The sequence below is a fragment of the Hippocampus zosterae genome, chromosome 14 (assembly GCF_025434085.1).
Source record: "Hippocampus zosterae strain Florida chromosome 14, ASM2543408v3, whole genome shotgun sequence".
Lineage (NCBI taxonomy): Eukaryota > Metazoa > Chordata > Actinopteri > Syngnathiformes > Syngnathidae > Hippocampus > Hippocampus zosterae.
The window spans coordinates 8,400,840-8,425,379 of NC_067464.1; the positions used below are offsets into that span (position 1 = coordinate 8,400,840).

The 24,540-nt window shown below is 43.0% G+C and overlaps 2 protein-coding genes across 5 annotated transcripts; one reads left to right on the forward strand and one right to left on the reverse strand.

Annotated features, from left to right (window-relative positions):
• The first annotated feature begins 147 nt into the window (after positions 1-147).
• Positions 148-24,173, forward strand: zfyve28 (zinc finger, FYVE domain containing 28). 4 transcript variants are annotated; one of them, XM_052085272.1, is made up of 14 exons: positions 148-235; positions 14,299-14,439; positions 16,443-16,580; positions 16,709-16,911; positions 17,028-17,117; positions 17,552-17,641; positions 17,714-17,815; positions 17,903-19,435; positions 19,725-19,820; positions 20,043-20,206; positions 21,283-21,399; positions 21,504-21,608; positions 22,239-22,342; positions 22,411-24,173. In XM_052085272.1, exons 3-14 carry the CDS (start codon positions 16,473-16,475, stop codon positions 22,540-22,542), a joined length of 2,844 nt encoding a protein of 947 aa, XP_051941232.1. In that variant the 5' UTR covers positions 148-235; positions 14,299-14,439; positions 16,443-16,472; the 3' UTR covers positions 22,543-24,173. The 4 variants fall into 4 exon arrangements, with proteins under 4 accessions (XP_051941232.1, XP_051941229.1, XP_051941230.1 ...); XM_052085269.1 differs by lacking the exon at positions 148-235 and adding an exon at positions 7,240-7,592; XM_052085270.1 differs by lacking the exon at positions 148-235 and adding an exon at positions 7,240-7,592 and having other exon boundaries at positions 21,507-21,608.
• Positions 1,751-6,436, reverse strand: LOC127614123 (cilia- and flagella-associated protein 99-like). The gene is made up of 15 exons (XM_052085274.1): positions 6,143-6,436; positions 5,753-5,897; positions 5,555-5,652; positions 5,379-5,485; positions 5,137-5,299; positions 4,914-4,994; positions 4,760-4,828; positions 4,592-4,678; positions 4,424-4,509; positions 3,640-3,844; positions 3,408-3,552; positions 3,167-3,318; positions 2,545-2,750; positions 2,213-2,402; positions 1,751-2,123 (listed from the first exon to the last, which is right to left on the reverse strand). Exons 1-15 carry the CDS (start codon positions 6,254-6,256, stop codon positions 2,049-2,051), a joined length of 1,923 nt encoding a protein of 640 aa, XP_051941234.1. The 5' UTR covers positions 6,257-6,436; the 3' UTR covers positions 1,751-2,048.
• Positions 24,174-24,540: the final 367 nt, after the last annotated feature.

The following is a 24,540-nucleotide window of genomic DNA, read 5'->3' on the forward strand; positions in this document are numbered from 1 at the left end:
CCATCGTAACAGCACCACGCGAATGCGTCATCATCAAGACATTAGAAAGTTGGACGTGCATGTCGTCAACTATACAAGTGCCCGGTCGGTGGTCGTTTTAGACAGGTAGAAGCAGTAAAGATATGAATGCGTCACTATGAACAGTAAAATCTAACAGCTATATTGAGAGACGTTTTAGGACAACTGTTCATCGTGCGCATCCAATCTACGAGTTAGCAGACAGTTCCGTCTGAAGGTAAATGCATCCAAAGCAGATTTTCTTGGTCATATTTTTGGCACGGCGATCGACTGTTTAGCACGTCGGCCTCACAGTGCAGAGGTGCAGGTTTCGATTCTGGCTGCGACTTTCCTGTGTGGAGTTTGCATGTTCTCTCCGTGCCTGCGTTTCATCCCCACCCCCCTCCCCAAAAAAGCATGGTGGGTGAACGGAACACTTTAAATGGGCCCTAAGTGTGATTGTGGTTGAATGGTTGTTCGTCTATGTCAGGATGTCAAACTCAAGGTGTGGGGGCCAGATCTGGCCCGTCATATCATTTTTGTGGCCCATCATAGCAAACCAAGCATGTCAACTTTTCCATGATGCTTACTAAAGTCTGAACCAAACATTTTAATTGTCATATGTAATATTAGATATTGCAAGCATTACGTAATTACGTACTTATTACATTAATGTAAACAATGGCTGAACTTTTTTCTCTTTCTCCTTTCTTCTTTCTACATACATTCTTGCTGCTGGAGGCTGTAAATTTCCCCATTATGGGACGAATAAAGGATATCTTATCTTAACTAACAATTATTCTTGACTTCTGATTTCAAAAGTAGTTATCCACCAAATTGTTGTGCACTGTATATGTATATGTCGGGTTTCCTCCCACATTCCAAAAACATGCGTGGCAGGCTGATTGAACACTCTAAATTGTCCCTAGGTGTGAGTGTGAGTGCGAATGGTTGTTTGTTTCTGTGTGCCCTGCGATTGGCTGGCAACCGATTCAGGGTGTCCCCCGCCTACTGCCCGGAGACGGCTGGGATGGGCTCCGGCACCCCCCGCGACCCTAGTGAGGATCAAGCGGTACGGAAGATGAATGAATGAATGAATGTATATGTAATCTATGGAGGTGATCAAACATTGATAGTTTCACAAATTTCACAAGTCATAAATCAAAATGGCCTGCTCAGGTAAACCGTACCTACAATGTGGCCCACGACAAAAATGAGTTTGAGACCCTGGTCTATGTGTTCCAATTAGCCAGCAACCAGTTGAGCGTGTATCCCGCCTCCTTGTCAGGTTCTGAAACGAACCTAATGGTTTGGATTCCAGAAAAACAAGGTCAAACAGAGAGCCATAACAAAAATATAAGCGCACTGACAAAGTACAAACTGAAATCGCTGGTCGCATGGAGCCACTGATGTAGTTAAATTATTTTTATTTTCAGGTGACTGTGGTTCAATTACTGTCCAGTACTGTTGTATGTTTGTATTCATAAAATGACACAAGGCACAATAACAGTGTAATCCTTTCACGGCCAGCGCTCCCAGTTACAATGTATTATTGACACCTATAATAATAATAATAATAATAATACATTTTATTTATAAGCGCCTTTCAAGACACCCAAGGACACTTTACAATAACAAAAAACACAAAACAATACGGGTTGAGCAGCGGCAACCAAAACGTGCCAGCGTTCACTCAACCCGCTATATGCATCAATAGCAGTGAATTATTTTAATGACAATAGAATTTTGCTCACATCAAATCCATTGGAACATAAAACATCCAGTCGTTACATTTCCATCTCTTTTCCCAGTTGTGAATGATGACCACAGAGCTTATACTGTTCGTCGTGTATGTTCATTGAACAGTCCAGAGGGAATAAAGAAGACTGAGATGTCAGTTGGAGGCCGATAGTTTTCAAAGTAGAAAAAAAAAATCTGTCCAACCTAATGGCTTTGAGAATGAATTAGTCTAGGTTGGAGCTGAAGACCCAAATATTGAATTTGCATTTTGCACACATTTACTTTTTGATTATTTTTCTCTGAGATACATCTTAAGACCCTTTCCTCTCGATGTATTCTTCTAAACTCTGCTCCATATCCTCCCAGTGTACCTCCTTCAATCTAGCCTAGCAAAACAAGATACACAAAAACAATCAGAAGATCGTAGGAAACAACGAGAACTAGCCATTTGCTGATGGGGATGTTTTATACTCACTTTCCTGTGGATTTTGAAGTTTTTAAGAGTGTTTTCTGCTGCCTGCTTTGATGGTGTGGCCTCGTGGCCTAGCTTTTTCTTCAGTTTTTGATATTCTTGCTTTTTTTCTTCCAACTTCTTTTGTAGTGCTACGACTGTCTCCTCTCGAGTCTGCTGCAGTCTGAGCTTGGCTTCTCTTTCTTCTTCTTTTCTGGAACATAACAAATCTACACTTTAAGCATACATCTCTAGTAGTGACCATTCTGTATGTCCATGTCCGAGTGTGCCCACTTTTCCTCAAAATCTGTCTTTTTAAGTGGGGTGGCTCAGTCAAAGCGTCCCAGTTGGCTGACCTGAGGGTTGAGGCCATTTCCATGACTTGACTGTGGAGGTTGATGTTGTCCATTTCCTCCAAAAGCAGCTGGTGCTTTTTCTGTTTCCCCTCGAGGATGCAGTCTCGCTTCTTCTGCTGCTCAATCATGTGTGCTTCCCTCATGAAGAACAGACGCTCCTTCAGCTCGGCGTGGGACATCTCATCAAGTAGCTTATGACCTGCAGTCTGATACAAGAGGTGACCTGTGACACATGATTGACTTTGATTGACTTTTTTAGCCTGTTTCACACAGAATTCCTACAAAATCACCACATTGCAGTTGTAATGATTCATCGGGCATTTACTCTACTCGGCTCTATGTTTACAACCCCTCCTGCCCCCAAAATATGGTTGCCAGGTGCCAGGCCAGATAAGTGACTTTTGTTTATTTTCAATTTTTTTTCAGGAATCTTTTCAGAATTACCCTATTTTCCATAGGGAACGTATAATTGATGTTTATCTGCATTTTCCGTAGAATTTTAATGTTTGTTAAATAATTTTTGGTGGGTGGGAGATTACTCAAAGGTCCTGCGATAGCGTTGGCCACCCCATAGCCCATCCCAAGGGTGTAAAAGTCTAGGTCCGCCACTGCTCACACTCACCTCTGTGTCATCAAAATATTTGAGCCGAACGAGAGGACAGTATTCAATCGTGTGGAGTTCACTGATGGCTTTAGACTTCCTGTCAAGCTCGGCTTGTGCCTCCTCTTGGGCTTGACGAAGGAGCTCTTGACAATGTTCTGAGACTTGCTTCACTGTTGTGAGGGAATAAAATAGGTTGTCTTGAATCGGAAATACTATTCAATTGATCAATGTGCTTTGCACTTTATGTGAAGGTGCTTACCAACAGTTTGCTTGAATTTCTTCACCTTCTCTTTTGCTTTTTGGGGGTTCTTCTTACAGTTCTCTGACACTTGCTGAACCAAGTCTTTCTTTTCATTTATCTCTTGCATTCTTTTCTGTGCAGTTTTCAGTTTCATTTGAGACGCCTGCAAGAAAGCCATGAGAATAGAGATGGAAACATTGACAATATAAAAGCATCGTGTAATCTTGAATCTTTTGTGATGTACATCCACCTCATCTTTTTTGAGTCGAGCAGCCTTCTTTTTACTCTCTGTTCCTTTTGTGCGGTTCATTGCAATCTCAAGACGATTGATTAGTGTGTCCGCATGCCTCTGATCACTCATTGCGATCTTCTCTTGATGGTCTTTGTCACGCATTTCTTTTTGCCACTGAAGAAAATAAAGGGACTCATAACCCCCTTCCACCAGATTCTCGACTCTGCCAACAAAGAGAGAAGTATGTAGTTTTTTTGTAATTAATATAATGAATAAAATGATTTATCATTGTACTGTTGCCTTGGAATGTGCGACGTAAATCCAGTTTAAAAGCCTTTTTTCCAACTCTTTTTCCAACTTTTTTTTCCAGCTTTTGTGGAGTCCATTGTATGAAAATGAATGTAAATATCTGTTTCTCTATTAGGGCCCTGTGATTGATATTACGGCATGTGCCCAGCCTCTTGCTCAGAGTCAGCTGGTATAGGCAAAAGCTCGACTGTAACTCTGATGACGACGTGTAATTAAAAAAAAAAAAAAAAAGAGTGGTGGGTTGCGGAGTTTTTGTTCAAGTTGACCACACGTCCTGCAGTTCTTGAGCCATGGCATGTTTTTGAGTTGAGGTCTCGATTAGAAGCGCAGTGTTTTTAATAGGTTAATTTGGTACCAGATATCAGTAAAGGCAAAGCTTTGTTTTGTATTGTGATGTTTACTTCGTTTGCAACCACATTGGTAACTCTGCTTGATCCAAACAAATCAAATCATAACCTTGGGAAGTTGGAGGGGGGCGGGGGGGAATGCCTACCGTTGAAACTCTTCCTCCACTTTGCGGTCATAGAGCGCCCTCTGTCGTAGGATTGTGGCACTGTTGAGTTTCACAGGCCACGTTTTCTAACAAGTGTACAAAGTAGAGAAAATATTCATTATTTAGATTCGATTTTTAACCACTAATGCAGCCGTTCCCAGTTCTCACCTTATTATTTGGAGAAGGCTGACCTTTAAAAACTGAATTGAACTTGAGTTTCGAGTCTAGCTCTTCTTTTATCTTGGCCATCATCCTCTGCATTAAATATTTTAATGTAAGTTATACTCGGTAGTTCCACACACACACAAACTTCTGAAATCAGAAGCTAGTCCATACCTTTGTCTGTTCCGACTTTTGTGGTTTTGCACATTTGAATGCTGTCAAATTAGCCTCGTGCAGCTGCTCCTTTAGTGACGAACAAAACAGATTTGAAGACAATATGTGTCAATGACTGAATGCATTCTTATGATATTATCAAAATGTGTATTACCTCTGTCATTTGATGGTTCCTTTGCTTGAGTTCATCTAATATCTGAACTTCTTTTGGAATTGTGTATGTGCTGTTTGGTACCTACAAAAGTCACAGGACTGGTTAATACATCACAAAGTCATCCCTGTGAAATTCAAAAAGCTGTTTTAATTGTTTTTATTTGTTAATTGTTATTATAAAAACCTACAAGTGAATACAGTGAATTCAGTCATACACTTCTTACTGGTATATATTTTTCTGGCACAGAGCTGGGCTCAGAGTGAGGTCGAGGTGGTGGTTTGCGATTATAAAAAGAGAACTCTACAGGCTCAGTGGTTCTGGATGGAGTCTTCGGCATATCCCCAGCTCCAAGCTTCTTTATGAACATCTCAATCTCGGAGCGCCTCCTAAACGACAAAATACTTTCAAAAACTGCCTAAATACTGTATTTTTTTTAATTAAGTTTTAATCGACTGCTTTTAGCACCTCAGCAGTGGGTCAATCCAGTGATCCTTCACATATGGAGCATCATAGATGCTATTCAACTCATCTTCTATCCAAGTGGTGAGGTTTCTAAAGAAGAAATTCAGGAACTACAAACACAGTACATGTTACGAAATACACATTGGTGATTGGATGTAGCTCTGGTATCATATTCTTACATTGTGCATGTTCTCATCATTGTTCAGAGATCTGACAATGTTGTTGAAAGCCTGAAGTCCAAGGTCATCAAAGTGGAATACAGTGAGATAACAGATCACTGAAGACAAAACACACACACACACACACACACACATTTTATTTATATATATTTTTTTGTAATTTCAAACACAAACAAATCACTACTTGAATGAACTTACCAACAAACTGGGTGCGAAAATATTTTGGTAGGTGTTTCCCATCATGGCCATAGAAGGTATTGACGATTATATCCAGTATCTTCTTTTGCTCAATACAACCCGAAAAAACAACAATCACAAACTCCTGATGCTGAGGTGCCATATCCTGGAAAACATGATCAGTGAAATGATCATTTTAAAGTCAATTCTGTGACATTGTACTGTCAATCCTTTGTAAAAAAAAAACATTGGCGTCTTGATTTGCATTTTTATCCATCTTCTATAACCATTAATAATGCATCATCAATTAGATCGATTTGTAAAAATAGCGCGCACACACGTGTGGCCGGGCCAATATTATAGATTTGTGAACAAAATTGCCGATAATTCATTATGATCATGTTGGCTGACCTTTAGACTTTTGAAAGCATCTTCAATAAAGTTGTCCAGAGTATTTTTGCTCGCAGGGAACTGATCAATCAGCACAACAGCCTTCTTGACAAGTGGTCCATAGCGTTTTGCCATTTTACTCCACCCCAAAGAACTGGAAAGAACGTAACGATTGGGAGGTTCACTAAATCACGAGATGTCAATGCATTCATTCATTGTCCGAATATTTCCATTAAATACAACCGCGCCTTAAAAACTAGCACTGGGTTTGAAAGCAGTTCATTATGCTTGTTTTCCTCTCGTTGACATGGTGACGGGTTGCATAGCGACAAACATGTAAACAGATGAACCTCAGAAAACACGTGAAAGACATTTTATTTTATTATACAAAAAAAGACCGGTTGAAGTGGTTATAATATATGATGGTCATTTCACAAGTTTAATGTTTCAGTTTTTGAATTTGCAAGATGTGAATATTCTGATCCTTTGTTAGCTGCATAATAAAAATGACGTCAATTGTTGTGACGTATGTCGTAAGTCATGTGTTGCCTTCACTTTCCATGGAATTTACGACGCCCGAATTAACCTCAAACACGCCACATAGCCCCATTTAAACAAAGGAATTAATGAGCAAGTGGATACAATATTATTCCAATTTGATTTTTAAAAACGCCAAATTACTAAGGTTTACTGGGTCTTTATGAGAGAAAATCTGATTACTTATAACACATGCAACCGGGTTTTGACCACAAAGTCTCACAATGTGTCGTCTGTCGAACTAAATCTGATTAAACTAATCAGATTTGCTTTAAGACTATCCTGTAAACAAAACACTGTGGCGTTGTAGTGTTGTTATATCGTATAAAATATATATTTAATTCACTTATTTTAAAAAGGTATGGATTTCACCACACTTCACCAAATTTTAACCTCCTTCCATGGGCTATTGTTCGCACAAACATGCATTTGAATTGTTTTTCAAATCAAGAATGATTTCCCCTGTCGAAATTAAAAGCATATAAAATAGATTAGAACAGGGACGTTTGTGAGTTCCGATATTTGGACAGAAGTACATGAACGCATCACTTGCTGAGAAAGTGGGAGGTGAATGTTGTCAACGTGACTGTCGTCAAATAACGTCGGACGTGCAGCGAGCGGCGCAGACGTCGGACTGTGCATTCGAGACTTTGGAAGTGGCAGGACGGGACGAGACAGGCGGCAAACCCCGCAGGACAACAACATGCGGAAATAAGTCGTTGTCTCATTTTGTAGCATTTAGGACAACTTACCTTATGTTGTCTTATTTGATTTCTTTTAGCGTATTTTAAGCCACCACCGCGAGCTAGCTTAGCAGCCGAACGAGGCTGTCAGGCACACAGGTACCGCCGGAGAACGGACTAGAGCTTGGTGACAAAAAGAAGGTGGCGAGGTAACGATGAACCGCTTTCGGAAGTGGCTCTACAAGCCCAAGGTAAGTTACCTGGAATCCACACATAATGTCAGCCTATCGTTGAGTCATTTTGTTTTGTATTTCCCGGGCGGGGGTGAGCGGCGTCAGTGGGGCTGCTTCGGTTCGGTTCGGCTCGGCTAGCCCGCAACCAACGTCACACAGCTGCTAATGTTAGCCGGCCGGCCGGCTTTTGGGTCTTCACGTTGTCATATGTATCCCAAGCTGAGCCCCCCCTCCCCCTCCCCTTTGTTTTTGTTGACCCCTTTTGTTCAAGAGCCACACTGGGAAAAACATGTTTGCTTGAATGCCCAATCCCCACCTATACGTGCGCGCGCGCGCACCCACACGTTTTATTGTCACACGCATTACTGCACTGTGATAAATAACATCCATGCTTTGAAAACCTTTAGCACAGGGCTGGGAAAATGGTGCATTGTACCACTTAAACATCAAGTTGATAACTTCTTCCTCTATGGTACAATGAGTAATGTTTAAGCTTTGGTAGATTTAAATCCTGTGTTGGTGGCTGAACTCTCGTGACATCTCTCTTTGTGAGAAGCGAGTGCTGAGATAATTTTGCCGTTCTCAGGACCAGTCATTTCTTTTGGAGTTGGGGGGGGGGGGGTTTATTGGATTTGCTGCAATTCTTCAGATCAAGCAAGCGGATCAGGTCACGGGTAACCTGTTAAATATTCCTTTTTGGTAAGTGAAGGAACATTTCAACTGTTTTTGTATTTAAACCCTTTAGGTGTAGGGAATGCGAAATACTTAATGCAACTTTTTGACTCTATAGGCATGTAGTAGTTGTATCAATAATACAATATATTGTTTTTCCCAGAGTGAAAGCAGCGTGTTTCTTCGCCAGAAGTCGTAGAATGATGCATGTGTTCTACTGCTTGGCAGTAATTCTGTACTTGTTCTATTTATAGTGACCATTGTGAGTAACTGTTCTATTGAAAGTGTTGTGCAACACTTGTATTGTACAATATTGTAATGTGTCTTCTTTTGAACCACCGATGAACATTTGTATGAAACGATTAAATCAAACTAATTAATTGGTTATGTTTAGCTATCTAGCTGTGTGTGTGTAATATTCAGTCAACACTATCATTTGTGACTGCTACTGTAGCCTGCAAGTCGAAGGAGTGAGGGCAGACGAAGCAATTAGCAGCCGCTCTCTGCTCTGCAGAGCAGCTTCTGTTGGCACACAATCGCTGGAGGAGGCAATCGCAAACTGCTGAGCAGTGGCTAGCTTGGCTTCATATTTAGGCCTCTTTCTGTGGATGTCTCATTCTGCTTAGTCACTAATTGATTTGGTGTCACTTTCCTGGATTTAGGGTGCTCACCTTTGGTCAGAGGCGATGAGACTTAAAAAAAATCATCCCAGGTTCTGAACTAGGTGTGGATAGAAAAAAATAAGGGAAGTGGCCATGACAGATGTGACATTTAAAGGTAGAACACAGATGCTGCTTTCCACCAGGGAGGCCGCTCTCATTAGCAGTAATTAGGTAGAACCCCTAATCAAAAGATTTTTAAAAATTATACTATTCAATGTCATGAGCAACAAGACGTGTTCCCTTTTCTAATTCTAGTTTCTTTCTAATAGCAATTTTAGCGGTGGGGAGTTGACATCGCCGAGGTCATGCTCTTCTTCAGACTGCGAATTAGATGTGACTGAATTAACCAAGTATTCATGATGCACTTAATACAAAGACGAGACAGATAACCTGTGAATAACCAGAAATCCACAACTGAAATTCTCTTATTAGTTACATCAGAATCAACTGATTTGTTGCCAGGCAGAGTTTCATCAATACTGCACTCTAGGCCACAGAGAACATTTTTAAATGCCATGTGAAGGCTTAACACTAACTTTTCCACTGATAGCACTGGTGATACCAACTTTCTCATTTGGTCGAACAGGCACATGACACTGTTTTATTTGTTTGTTTTTTTCTTCTGAATTGATGTTTAACCTCAATGTAGCTTGTGAGAATATTAGAACATCTTTCACCCACAATAGTTGGGCCATAGACAATTTCACACTCTTTTGCAGAGACGTGGGTGTCTCCATCGATCATAAAAAATATGTAGGTGGAGGAAGTGATTTTTAAACACTCCTGTTCATTCTGCGTGGACTCAATGCAATTCACGGAGCGTGTTTATGGTCAGGGATGTGTAAACCAATGCGCATGCATGGAACCAATACTGATGTAAATCTTGACATCTTGTATGAATATGAATGGAACTGCACATCTGCGGTCTATGAGCAAGTCCACAGGGGTCGGCCTACGCACTGTGCGAAAACTTTCTGAGACTGAAAGAGAGGGAAATTTATTTATTTATAACCACAATTTCCAATACGGTGCTTGTGTTAGAGGAGCATTAAAGCATATACACGCGCACAAACAAGACCAGATAACATTCTTACTTGCACACAGGAAAAGAATGTTGCATATGCGACCATTTTGGTCACAGTCTCGAACCCTGCATGTCCTGCTCATGCAGCAGATTTTCAAAAACAAACTTTGAGTTAATGACGCTGTGCCCCCAAACAGACACGAACAAACACACGAAAAAAACAAGTACTGTAGCAAGCCAGTTAGTCAGAAAGTTGTTGTCTACTGTCGTCTTTAAAGAAACCTGAGCTGGGCTTCTCCTGGCCAGTTTGAATCAAATAGATCTTATGCCGCTGCAAGCTCTTGGGTCACGGCTGTTGTCATGTGTCATTTGCAGCAGCTTGTTTTAGTGTCTTCACTCTGTCACGGTTTATAAGGGTGAGAGGAATTTGAATAGATTTGGCCTCAATGTGAGCTATGCACATCCTCTAAGATGGCAGAGTGGCTGTTGGTCATTCACACCCATAGTAATCATTGCAGCATAAAAGTGCATTTGGCGGAGTTATTATTATACGCAGAATGCTACGAAGGTAATTAATGTCTTTTCATTGTCAGCCTGGATAGTGGTGATTTTGGAAATTTACTTTGCAGGGCCGAGCTCCTAGCCTCCAGCAGAAATGGGGAGTTTGGTGCGTTGTTTATAACTCCAGAACAGGCCCATAGATATATCAATTCAGTGTGTCGTCATCTGCTCCAACTGATAAGTGGCAACACGAGAGGCAGTTTATCAGATTTCTTACCACTCGCCGAAGCAACAGAAAGGCTTAGAAAAATTTTAAGATCTGTAAATACGAATTTGATATCTAATTCCACACAAGTTGTCACTTATTTTAGGTTGGCACTTTTCCTACTTTTGGAGGGAACCTGCAATCGCGACGATTCATATTCACAGGACTTGTGACTACATACAGTATGTCTAAAATGTAGCTTCTCCATTGTCGCTGCAAATCAGACAAAGCAGTCAGTTCTGGATTGTATAACCAGATTATTTGTTGTATAAGAGGTTCCAGTCGGATGCTGGCAAACAGGATGTCTCCACGTGACACGAGTGAACTGACAGGGGGCCCGGGACATGAACCAAATCCTCTCCCCTATGTCTGCTGTCCCGATAGAGGTTAGTGCCAAACACATTCAGAGGTCACGGCCTAGTCCAAATGTCACATCAGGGCGATCTGCGTTGAAGTAGCACACATGAAGCCATCATTCCAAATGAGTCAGTGGACTGAGATAAGTCTAGTCGTCTGATGTGGATCCAAATCTTCATCCTCCCGATAAGAATAGATTTGAACGGTGGTGATATTCCTCAGCGTTCTATAGTTGGACAACGCCAATGTGAATCATGCAGCAGCTCAGAGGCAATCAACCAACACGACTGAATCCAGTTAGCCCACCACGACATTCCACTAAAGTATTTTTTTTAGTTTGTGTCTAGAACCATAGGCTCACTCTTGCTTTCGAGTCGTAAATAATAAATGAGTTGATGAACCAATGTCCCCCTAAAACATTTGCATGGGATCTTTGGATGGCCTCAGAAGCCAGCAAATGGGGCTTTAAATAGAATACGGAGGGTAAAAGTAAGGTCTCTTTTCAAGTCCTTAAGTGGGTTCCGTGTGCACACGCCGGTGGCATTGATCACATTCGAGTGTCTGGGTAGCTCTTCATCAGCTGCATGCTTTGAATGGAAATGAAGTGTCGAGTTTGAAGACCTTGGAGAGTGCAGAAATGACAAAAATGCTGATGCTGTGCAGTGGCAGCCACTCAATTGGAACAGAACCTAACGTTGACTAATTTATGTTTCACAAAGTACACAATCCTTGTATTGGTCTGAAATAATTGTTGCGCCACTGTGGACCGCATCAACATCAGAGCAGTTGAGAGAGGCTGATAGTGGGAGTATCACTTGCGTATGTCACACCACATGGGATGAGAGTCTGCTGAATCATGTCCGTACTTGACGCAAGGTAGAGCTGTCATTGGTGGTGATAACGTAATTTTGACGTCATATACATGAACACAGCCTCACTGTATGTGGTCCAAAGATTGTCTGGCTCGTAATGACAGGGAATATCTAATGTGTGACGTTTGCGATGTGTTTCCTCTGAAATGATCAAGTACGGCTTCAGATATGTGGATATCTAATTCCCTGCATTTTTTCTTTACATTGTCATCACGGAATAGTGTCACTCGAATCGTGAAGTGTGAATCCAGCCTAAATGAAGCCGATATCTTGGCTGTCCAAATGACTTTGTATTTTGGCAACAGCAGAAATGCGTCGGCTAGAGGGCAATAGCTCTGTCAGCTACTTGAATATAGTGACGCCAATCTAATGCAACCCACAAAGATTCCCACACAGAAGAATGTAACAATGAGCCAGCCTCATTTTATTTAGTCTTTGTCTAGTTTTCCTGGCATGTGGCTGTTTCCTCCAAGAATTGACTTTCTTTGTGGAGATTAAAAATATGGATCAACGTAATTCATATCTTCGTATTGTCCAAATGTTCTGCTGCGTGATTGACACGCGTTTATTGCCAATCCATGGCAGAAGTCAAAGACATGGTTGCCCTCTCACATTCCTTATTATTTTATGCTATTTTATTGATGCAACAGCTTAACTGTTTTTAAGTAACAGTGCCTGCCTCTTACTTCGTTTCTGCCATGGTGGTGTGCTGCAGGAATCTTCCCTCTTGTATGAGGAATGTAGAAGGAGGAGGCTTCAGAATGACATCCATTTTAGACACCTCTTTTCTTTCTGGCTGCACACAGGCTCACATGCTTCAGAAAAAAAATCTTTCAGTTTCTCCTGTTCGTTCCTTTGTGGTCATGTTGACATTTGTGTCACAGACCACCACGTTATTCTCAAGTGTCGTCAACTAAAGCCTGTCTAGTGGTAGCTGGCGTCATAACTGGCAAATATTAGATTGGCATAATGAACCCCAATCTGCCCTTTAAGCACATATATTTTACCAAATGCAAGACTTTTGAACAGCTTTTCATTAAAAAAAAAATACTGTATATATATTTCTTCTCACAGTACGGATGCGACAAGCATCCCCACTGCAGCTTATATCTCTGTACACTTGCTGTTTGTTTCATTATTAATGAGCGTGAGTGAGGGAACAGCGTTGTGTATCATATTCAGCGAGAAAGGTCCACAAGGGAGCGGATCACGCACCAGGAAGAGCACTGCAAACTTGAGGGGGAAAGCACCTGTGAGAGATTTCTCCATTAGAGAAAACCTCCATTACAGGAACACTAATGTTCCATTTGATATCATAAAAAACACTTTGACTTACACCGCAGGCAAAAAGACAAGTGGCTCTCCCAGTCCGCCCAGTCCCGCCGCCCTATTAGCGCCTGCGCCGCTGCACGCTCATTTGGTTTCTCGCGGTGAGTGTGAGATGATGCGTGTCGGCATGTGGTCGAAATTTTCAAATCCATTAACCTTTCGATCTATCTGAGCCCCTTCCTTGACTCTGAGCCTGTGTGCGCTTAGTTTATTTTGTATTCAGAATTTGAGCATATCTATGTATATTTTCTTTTAAAGTACAAGCACAGTTAAGTGATTATATTATTTCGTTTTTTTCTTTTCTTGAGCCATACCTTGTGCATTGTGTTTTCACTCAACCGATACGTGCTTTGCTTCCACTGTGCTGTTGGTCCCAACACCTCCAGTGCATGGTTGGAGATAATGACACAAATGCTCTTCCAGGGAGATAATGAGACAAATGCTCTTCCAGGGTTAGGCTCACTAATTACGCCTACTCTTCTGGGAGCTTTCACTGTATTAAAGCCTTTGTTAACTCTCCTAGTGACAATGAATACTAAATATGTCATTTCCGTCACCCTAGAAAACCTCAAAATACATTCACTTGTGTTGTCTAGAATTTGCACATCAGCGACAAAATGACTGGTGATCAATGTGTCCTATATAACCGGTTTTAATTTAACTCCCAGACATCAGTTTTATTCAGCCGATGTGTGGAATCAAAGCATAGAATTAGCCCATAATAGCCAATGCGTCATTTGTAAATTAGCATATTGCCCAGTTCTGCTGAAGAATGGGGATGAGTGTGGCTCTATCTGACTGACAGTGTCATTATTTTTGTGGCAAACCTCTTAATGGTGGTGGAGGAAGACAGCAGCCATGAGCTCTTCCATGCGGACTCAATAGTGTAGTTGTGGTGTATGAACGCCGCCGCAATCCCTGTGTTGTATAAGAAAAATGTTGATATTGATATGCACCGGATGGAAAATCATGGTTTTAATTGGGTGGAAAGAAAGAATGCCCCAAAATGTTTTTGTCAGTTTGTTGTTGTGCTTCTTTTCAGAGGACGGACCCACAACTTCTGGCCCAGTTCTACTATGCAGACGATGAGCTGAACCAGGTGGCCGCTGAGCTCGACAGCCTCGACGGAAGGAAGGACCCTCAAAGATGTACGCTGCTGGTCAACCAGTTCCGCTCCTGCCAGGTGAGCTGGGTGAAGCGCGTAGCAGCAGGATCACGCTGCATTTAATTTGAAATCGCAACATCCAACGGGAATATGTTGGATATCTGGTCCTTTTTGTGAGATTTTCTTTTCTATTCAGAGCACATTGACAGTTTAAAAAAACTAACATTTTGTATCTTTATTATTTCTCCATCGTGAGACAAATAAATGTTTTCTTATCTTGTATTTGTATGACACAAACCAGGACATTGATTTTTTTAGATGACAAGCTGAAAATAGACGCGGCGCTTATCAGCCTCGGTCTAAAAATTGGCGAGGCGGTCTCATTGTTACCTTATCTAGGTCGAATTTCCACATCAAGCACATTGAGCTGATAACATGCGATAAGTACAGAGTTTTGTAAGTGTTTAAGGATCTTTGAAAACAAGGGAAGACACTCATTTTTAGTAGTTACCAAAGGGCTTTGGGTCATGTGTTTAGTTAATGAACGTCCAACAGTGGCTTATTTGTGGAGAAATACCTTACAAGTGTGGAACACAACTGTTCTACACGCATTTCTTTCTAACTGGACGCAGTTACCGGTACTTGATTGAAGAAAAAAAAAATCACCTACCCATTTTCTATAGTGCTTGTTCTCATAAGGGTCTGGAACTTTTCCCACCTGAAGGTATACACTGGACTGGTTCCACTGAGTCAAAGAACACGACTTAAAACAAGATGCTTGCTTTTGGAACGTGGGAAGAAGCCAGAGCACCCGCGAAAACCCACCACGGGACGAACATGCAAACTCCATGCAGAAAGGCCAGAGCCAAAGTCTAAACCCTAAACCTCAGAATTGTATGTGTATAAAAAGTATTTCATTGTGTTGTCAAATGTACATGATTGTGGTAATGGTTCGAGTAGTCTGAGAGGCGCTTGGAGGGCAAAGCTGTTCATGAGTGATGGATACGAAGCTGCATCATACTGAGAAAGCTGCCGGTGGTATTGGGAGGTCGTCCTGTGGGCTGTTGCGCTCCAGCAGCCCCCCCTGAGCACCACCGCACACCGGGCAATGGTTAATAAGGTCACCACTTGACCACCAACTGTTATTTTCCCTTCTTCCTTTAGGCAGTGTGCTTGTTTTTGTTGTGCCGCAGCGCACTTTATTTTATTTTGCATGGCCTTATGTTACGATAGATGTTTTTCAAACAGTCCTCCTGAAAGATTTTGAAGTATAAATTAGGCAGTGATACCCAACAGTCTGGGGCACCAATAATAGCAGATGAGCCCACTCGGGCCAACAATTTACACTTGAACCGACTACCCCAGCCTTCAGCTACCGTTCATGGGCCTCTCTGGGGGGGCCTTCTGGCTCGCTGCTTATGTCATGTCGCCCTGAGCGTTCTATCATGGTTGTGGTTTCATATTTTGGTCAGGTTGAATTTGCATACGTGAGAGACAGGTGAGGTAGAAAGTTGAAAGATCAATAGGGACAGAAATAGCACTTGAATGAAGAATGGCAATAAAATAAAATAAATAAAATCTGGATTTGCAGCCTGTCATAAGAAACGGTTATCACCGGTGTCCCCTCTTATTAGCAGCTTCTGGATACACGAACGTCTCATAACGGTAAAAGAATTAGTGGCCCAGCTTTCCATCGCAAAGCTTTTTAATCTTCCTCTGGGTGTGCTGAGAAAGACGCAGTGCTGCGCCTGACAAGATTACAGTTAACAGTGCCGCCACAGTTGAGTGAAAAGCTTATTGTAAGTCATTGTTATGGCTCTTGTTCATGCCAGCGGCACATAAGCTCTTGATTAGCTCTCGCGGTGTGTGACACAGTATTTTCACAGCTTGAATTATGGGACTCATTTTAGTGTTTTTAATTGAATGCCGGCAACCTTAATGGTGTAATACTTTCTGGTTGAAGTGCCTTCATTCACTTCCCAATCAATAATCTCCAAAAGCTACAGCGGCTGTCTCGAAAAAGGTGTCATTTGCACTCATGTTTTTGTTCATTATGCTTTTGTGAACGCTTCATTCCGCAGGACAATGTGCTGAACATCATCAATCAGATTATGGATGAATGTATTCCCTGTGACCGAGCCAACAGAGACTTCTCTGTCAAGTTCCCAGAGGAGATTCGTCATGACAACCTGGCGGGGCAGCTCTGGTTCGGAGCGGAGGTACAGTATTCCCTCAGCATCAGTCTGGAGGAAAACAGGCCTCCGTGAAGACTGTAAAATACTGTTTAGTTCAACAAGGGCAAGCTTCCCACGTGGGATTGTTAAAAGATGCTCCCACTCTTGCGTAGTGTTTAGCTGCAGGCTCCATCATCATGAACAGGGAGATTGAGAGCATAGCGATGAGACCCTTGGCAAAAGACCTGACTCGCAGCCTTGAGGAGGTGCGCAACATAACACGAGATCAGGCCCTGCGAGACCTCAATTTCTACACAGACCGCATGAAGGACGCACTGCGACATTTCGACGGCCTTTTTGCTGAGTTTGAACTCAGGTAAATTAGGAGCAGACCTTCTTGGCAGTCATAGCGCAAATAGAAAATCACATTTGCCAACAGCAAACCTTTGACTCAACCGCAAATGTCATCGCTTCCATCTCTTTGCATTGCAGCTACGTGTCAGCCATGGTGCCTGTCAAGTCTCCCAAAGAATACTATGTGCAGCAGGAGGTGATCATTCTCTTCTGTGAGACGGTGGAAAGGTGACTCCCCCCCACCCCCACCCCAAAAACAAAAAAACTTAAGTTGTTCAACTTCATATGAAATATGCCACATGAATGTATCGTGTTGACCACTTTTTTTTCCAAATACTACCTAAATAATTCTTAGCTCTTCAAGTACCATCATCATGACAACATTAAAATACAGTAGCATAGTAGGGCTAAGTGTTCATAAGGAATGATTGTATTCCTTAGCCACTGGAACAATATGCAGTTTGAACATTAACACTGTGCTTGCATATAAAAGGAAAAACTGTCCTCATAATGATTCAATTAAATTATATTGCATACAACAATGCAAGTGATTTGCTCTAAAAAATTTAATGCAAATGAGCAGTACTCGGGCAGTGGTTCATAAACTTTTAAAAGAATGGCAATAGACTAAATACTGATCTTGTTTGTGCCTTCTGTACCAGGGCGCTCAGACTGGGCTACCTCACACAAGACATGATTGATGACTACGAGCCTGCGCTGATGTTTACAATTCCCAGACTAGCCATTGTATGGTAAGTCTTCACCACACTTCCGGCCCTCCTTCTCCTCCCGGTCCTCATAAAGGATTCTGAATCTATTTTTAGTGGGTTGGTCGTGTACTCAGAAGGACCGCTCGACCTTGACCGAAAAGCAGAGGACATGTCTGAGCTCTTCCGACCTTTTCGTACTTTACTGAAGAAAATCAGGTACAGTTAACGAGTGTCATCATGAATTTAGGTTCTTTCCCACCAAATATGTTGTGATGTTACACCGACCTTTTGTCACCTTTTCAGAGACCTGTTGCAGACTCTGACTGAGGAAGAGTTACTAATGCTGGAGAAGAACCTCTGTATTTCTCAGGATGGAGATTTCCCCACAGGTCAGGAGGAGGCCACCAGCAAGACACCAGCGCCTATCCAAGATAATCGCTCCTCCCGCAGCCCCACGGATGTCACCTCCAAGGCGGGTGGTGATGAGGAGGAAAAGCATCTGTCTCTGTTTGTCTCACCCAGCCACGAGGAGGAGTTGGCAGAAGTGGAAAAAGGCTGGGAAGAGCTGGAATCCGAGAAAGGGGAACAGGCAGAAGACATGCAGTGTGAGGAGGCAGAAGAGGCTGAACTTGCTTGTTCCATGCAATACGATGAGGAAGAACTGGAACAGCTCAACATGATGGTGTACCGCGTAGGAGATGAAATGTCAACTCTGCTGTCGCCACCTAGCCAGGGTCAGTCCCCGGCACACCGCCCCAACAGAGGTGAGGTACAGGGCGCCAGTGGCGCTTCCAGCACTGAGGCCTCCCCTCTCAGGGTATTGAGGGCCCAAGGGAGGACAGGTATCTATTTAGAGGAGGAAGACAGGGTCTTCTTCTTGGAAGATCTAGACCCAGCAGGAGACGGCATTACCAGTATTTCAAGAGAGGTACAAAGTTGCGTTGCCTCGCCTTCTAAAACTCCAAAGTCTGCTCATCCATTGCAACGTAGTCCAGGTGTGCAGTCAGACGCGGTTCGCAACAGTTGGCTCTCCGAGGGACCTTCGGAGCAGCCTCGTCCACAACTACGCAGTAAGAACGCACAGTGTCTCAATGCAATGCGACGTCCATCGCGCACATCTGCTCCCCGCTCTGAACCGCTGCCCTACACCAACGGCTGGGAGATGGGCTTAGAGGGCATGGTGAATGAAACCGCAGAGGTCATTGCCCATCGCATGGGCGGCATGAAACTCTCGGCCACGGTCATATTCAACCCTCGCTCCCCCAGCTTGACGGAGCTGGCGGTGGACAAGATGCTGCTGCCTCGGCCCTCTCCCTCTGAAATTGAAGCCTGTGGCCCGCTGGTGGCCACTCACTGCTTGCTCAACTCTTGTGTGTGCTGCGCCAGCTGTGAAGACGCCCACGAGGATGCAATCACCTCAGAGACCGCAGGGCTCGGGTTAGGCCTTACTCTAAGGACGGATAAGCAGTGTAAAAGCGTAGCCCCCGGTGCTGTCATCCAGTCCTCCGCTTGCCGGCTGGCCCCACGAGGCCGTGAGTGCTTCAGCCGAACGGAACTTTGCCAGCTGTCTCACGCTTCTTCCCGCTGCGTGAACCAGCCCCTGGAAGAGGAAGGGAGAGCTGAACTTGGCGGGAAGTGCCTGGCGGGCGATCCACAACCGGGGCATCACACTCAGAACTGTGGCAGCAACATCGGGCAGGAACCTTCGATATGTAACTTCCAGCAGAGGACTGAAACAACGCAACACACAACTGGAAGCCCGCTGAGGGACAAGGACAAGCAAGGAATTAAGGAATCCAAGAGGGGCACCAAAGAGGAGAGCAGGAAGGGCTCCAGGTAAGTTGTCCTTTTGATGTCATTCAGCAAATGTAACGTTGCCGAGCATTTGGGTTTGACTTATTTCATTATATGCAGTACTCCCATCATTTGTAAATTGGACTTGCAGTATTTGTTTTTTACTTCTTGTTCCTTGACTGCACTTTTGAGGGGGAAAAAAACTTGACACTATCAATTTGGTATTCCATTGACCTTGTATTTTTATTTTTCAATTTCACAGTTTGTGCTTTTGTTTCCTCCTTCCTAATGTTTTCAATATTTCCTCTTCTTTCTGTACTGTTGTTTTTAGTCTTCACAACTCCCCCCTCAGCTCTGTGTCAGGTAGTGACTGTGAGAGTGTGTCGGTCACCACATGTAGTCTATCCAGCAGTGTTTACACTCCCAGGTAACTATAAGTAGCATCATATGGTAGCATAATACTATCTGGGCCAAAGCCAAAGCAGAAGAAGATGATGTTTTCTTTCAGTCTTCAATTTTGGTATACAGTTGCTGTCTTAAATCTCAACATCTTCACTCAATGAAATATGGATGGAAGGTGTGAATAATGTAGGGACACTTGAGGGGTATAAACGGCGTCTCCCATTCTGTCTTCCATTACTTCCTTCAGTCCCGTCAGCAGCCTCACTCCCAGCTCAGGCACGTCAGAGGACCTGGACCATGAGGACATCCGGCTTGCTCTTCAAGATGTCAAGATGGCTGCCCGAAAAAAGATTCGCTCACGTTTCCACAGCAGCAGCGACCTCATTCACCGACTCTTTGTTTGTATATCAGGTAAGGCCTTGCACACTGTGCCTGTTTCTCCTAGTGATAGTTTCTTTTCATGATGAACACTTCACTGTTATTTGTAATTCTATTTGCAATAATTAATTATAATTAATGATAGTTAATTCATTATTGAATCCATCCATTTTCCGAACCGCTTGATCCTCACAAGGGTCGCGGGGGGTGCTGGAGCCTATCCCAGCTGTCTTTGGACAGTAGGTGAGGGACACCCTGAATCGGTTGCCAGCCAATCGCAGGGCACACAGAGACAAACAACCATCCACGCTCACAATCACACCTAGGGACAATTCAGAGTGTTCAATCCGCCTACCACGCATGTTTTTTGGAGTGTGGGAGGAAACCGGAGTACCCGGAGAAAACCCACGTAGGCCCGGGGAGAACATGCAAACTCCACACAGTGAGGCCGGAGCTGGAATTGAACCCGGTACCTCTGCACTGTGAAGTCGACGTGCTAACCCCTTGACTACCGGGCCGCCACTCACTATTGAATAAAATAATTTTTTAAAATGCATTACTATTCGGTTTTATTTTATTATTTACACCATATCATTTGCCCAATTAATTAATGATCTAAATAAATACAAAATGAATACAATTTAATCAACCTCTTTTAAGAATGAAAATAAAAATCAAGTTTTACAGCCGTCTTAAAGAATGAAGCAGGCCATACTTTGACCCTTCATTATTCAAACGCTCAACAAACATTTGTGTCTGACTGCAGTGTGAGCTTTCGAATTGGCTATCGTCCCATTTGCTTCACTGTCAATGGAGTCTGTCGCTCGGCCCAACTCGTGTTGACCTCACATATTAGCAGCCATCAAATATTGAACAATTTGAACATTTACGATTACCATCCCGACTATTTTCTGAGCACACGCAAAAGAAAAAAAAACCTTCTCAACAAAACCTACACATCAGGGTAATTGCTCCGGATACATTTTCAGTCACATCTGAGAATTGGATTGCAGGAAAACGGAAATGTTGCCCGATTCTCGAGATGCATGTACCCTACTTTACCTGCCCCGTCATCTCATTATTTCAATTTCGCCTGCCATGGGATTCAGGTGTTGCTGATCAGCTGCAGACCAACTACGCCAGTGACCTTCGCAGCATTCTCAAGACGTTGTTTGAGGTTATGGCAACAAAGTTAGAGCAGGGAGAAAACGATAAGCAAAAGAAAGGTAAGGATCAGGCGTGCTGGACAGACAGCATTCAACTGTAACGGGGTAGGGAATCAATTAATTATACAGAGCTTGGTTTTAGTTTGTTTCTCTGTGGTGCCCAGCAGGCCCTGTTCTGCGAAGTGCAGTACTAGAGGACTGCGCTCTCTGTCAGGAGACCATTTCCTCATCAGAATTGGCAGCCAAGGCCCGCGAGGGCCAGTTTGAAGGTCAGCACTAACACACTGAATGTATTTTAAATGTCAGCCCTTCCTCCTTGGATGCGTCTGTACGGGAGACCCTCTTTGTGGAAAGCTAACCACACACCCAGCGATGTGACCGAATGCCATTGAAGAGTTTAGTCACATCACCCAGCGTATGTGATTCTGCCGCTAGTTTGGATGAGTTGCAACTTTTGCCTATGATTCCAAATGTTGATTCACAAAGGAATGGCATTGCAATAGCACCGACTTTTTCAGCCAAGTTATATCGCATGATCTTTCACACCAAAATTTCCTGGTACCCTGCACCATCCAGCAAAATTTGGTGCTCATGTAACCATCATGATGTTAACATTTTGAACTCATGATGTCATCAGCACGTTGTCATCAGCAGGTTGCAACAGCGATACAAGAGTAACTGAGTCATAAAAAGCCAAGGAAATGGACTGACTGCTTTGGAAATGTATTGGTCAATTCATGGCTCAAACACCTGTAGTGATTTTGTCTGTTTCAGTTCCTTTTTTAGAAAAGTTATTTTTGCCATCTGTATAGGATCACTTTCGAAAACTGTGAAACCCAGCACTTTTATGCCATTTTTTAATGAAAATGAAAACTTTAACCCATTCCTGTTTTTTCCAGATCCTCCTGACTGGGTTCCAGATGAAGTGTGCAGCTCCTGCATCGCCTGCAAGGCTCCTTTCACCGTCATCCGCAGGAAGCATCACTGCAGGAGCTGTGGAAAGGTACAATTCCTCTCTTCAATGTGTTGATCCCACAAACCCCTAACGTATGTCACGCTTCCTCCTCTCAGATCTTCTGCTCCCGCTGCTCCTCCCACTCAGCCCCATTACCTCGATACGGGCAGATGAAACCCGTACGAGTGTGCACGCACTGCTACATGTTTCACGTCACGCCTTTCTACAGCGACAAGGCCAACATTTGAAGCACAGGTCGCCATTGCGAGAGCAAAGACCATGCGAAAATGCCTTCGCAGTTCACACGTACCTGCTTGGAGAGTGACAGGATGGGGCAGAATCCAAGGGAAGGTCTGACCTGTTTCTGCTGTAGTTTGCAGGAACAGGAGGCAAATGCGCACTGTATTCTAACACATGACTGTGAAGGTGTAAAAGAGGGAGGATGATGAGGCAATGGCAGACTTTGAACCGCACAACATGAAAACAGGCCACTGTAGGAGTTTTATTGCTTCTCATGTACAAAAGAATGGATTTCCTATTCTACAGCGAGCTTCCAACCTTTGTGCCAGAGCTCCCACGGGACTCGGATTAGTCAAAGAATGTAAGTCACGATTAGTATGTAAATAAGGATCATTCTGGTCATAATCATCCACAATGTCGGCTGTTGCTATTCACTCGGGAACTGGTCAGAAATCCTCTCCATGCTTCCACTCGCATTTACACGAAAGTGGTAAGAGAGAGTTTTTGTATTGGGATTTTGTCACACTTTCGATGGTCGTGAATGTTAAGGGGGAAAAACTTTATGGGCTGTGCTCATTGTGCACTGCGGGTGCTTCTTTGCTTATTCTATGGATAAAAGGGAGCTCATAGGCTGTGTACAAATTCACAGGCTGGGTTCCTCCGAAGGCTGCATTTTCAGCCGCATGACGTCACTTCTGGCGCAACTCGACCCAAGCGGCATCCGAATTCTGATTCACCCTGTCCAAATTCACCACAGTTTATGCGGTCCTCTGAGGCAACATGAGGTGCAGGACCCCAGCCTGTGAACTGTCTTTTATCAAATTTGGGAACCACGTGCGGTCGAGTCGAGACGGAAGTGACTGCCAAGCGGCTGAAAATGCGGCCTTCTGACACAGCCTGTGAATTTGGACACAACCTTAGTTATCACCGTCTGGTCTTGAAGGCCCTCTAGTGGAGAGTTGACCTCTCTACAAAGTGACGCGGAAGCCTTCTTCACAGGTGCTGACTTGCAGACTGCAGGGTCATTCATTGCTTTTCCTCTCATTGTGGTGCAATATTCTGACTACTCTGATCAAACAAGCCATTTTATGTAAGTACGTTGCTGTTGATTAGCTAAGTGATTTACATTACGACTTTAGCTTAAGGTACGTCACACTGGACACCCACTGGTCTCATTTGCATATGAAGTGCTCTGTACTAAATATCCTTGCTTCCTTTTGCAGTGACAAACAATCTTCCACTCTGAACATCATCGTCATGTCGTTCTAGAACATTGAGGACATGAGAGTGGGCATTGTGTCATTCCGCTGTAACTCAAAGCAGCTTCTCAGGCATTTCATAATCAGGAACACACTCTACTGTTGGATCGGGCTTATGGTCCCTAATATTCAACCTCACTTTGGAAGAGTTGCTTTTTCTTTTATAAAGAATAAAAATGGCATATAGAACTACAGTATATCAATTTTATGTATACAACAGGGAATCATGCAGTAATTTAAAGGAGGAATAATCTATGATTTCAAACCTTTGTCTTATTTTGTAAAATGACACTACATTTCCTTGATAGGAGTGGTGTGATTTTTTTATGTATAGTTTTAAATGCAATGTCAATTGAAATAAATGATTTTTTCGGTTTAAATCTGTTGATCCTTTGTGCTTGTTTGTTTTTCTCGGATAACAGTTTGAAGATAGATTACTACAATAATAGATATAGCTCTTGCTATATCTTTTATTTTAGTGATCTCTGTTGCTCCCATATCTTTATAAAACGGACCATATTGGTACTAATTTGCGTGAAACTTCAAACATGCACGTGTGGAGAGCAGTAACAGGTTTCATTCAAAGTGGATAATGTCGCCTGTTTTTGTGCAGGGCGAACTTTTCAAACACACGCAGCGTCAGCGGGTAAGTGGAGATGCTGACACTTATCATTACCTAATACAAAAAAGTTGGATGTCAACACAAACGTTTCAATTCCACATGTTGGTTGACACAATCCCCTTCTA

Coding starts and splice junctions, on each gene's coding strand:
- LOC127614123 (XM_052085274.1), bottom strand. CDS start 6,256: ATGGCAAAACGCTATGGACCACTTGTCAAGAAGGCTGTTGTGCTGATT. Junction 4,995..5,136: donor TGCCAGAAAAATATATACCA/GTAAGAAGTGTA, acceptor TGACTTTTGTAG/GTACCAAACAGCACATACAC. Junction 4,510..4,591: donor AGCCTTCTCCAAATAATAAG/GTGAGAACTGGG, acceptor TACACTTGTTAG/AAAACGTGGCCTGTGAAACT.
- zfyve28 (XM_052085269.1), top strand. CDS start 7,557: ATGAACCGCTTTCGGAAGTGGCTCTACAAGCCCAAG. Junction 7,593..14,298: donor AGTGGCTCTACAAGCCCAAG/GTAAGTTACCTG, acceptor GCTTCTTTTCAG/AGGACGGACCCACAACTTCT. Junction 16,581..16,708: donor AGCTCTGGTTCGGAGCGGAG/GTACAGTATTCC, acceptor ACTCTTGCGTAG/TGTTTAGCTGCAGGCTCCAT.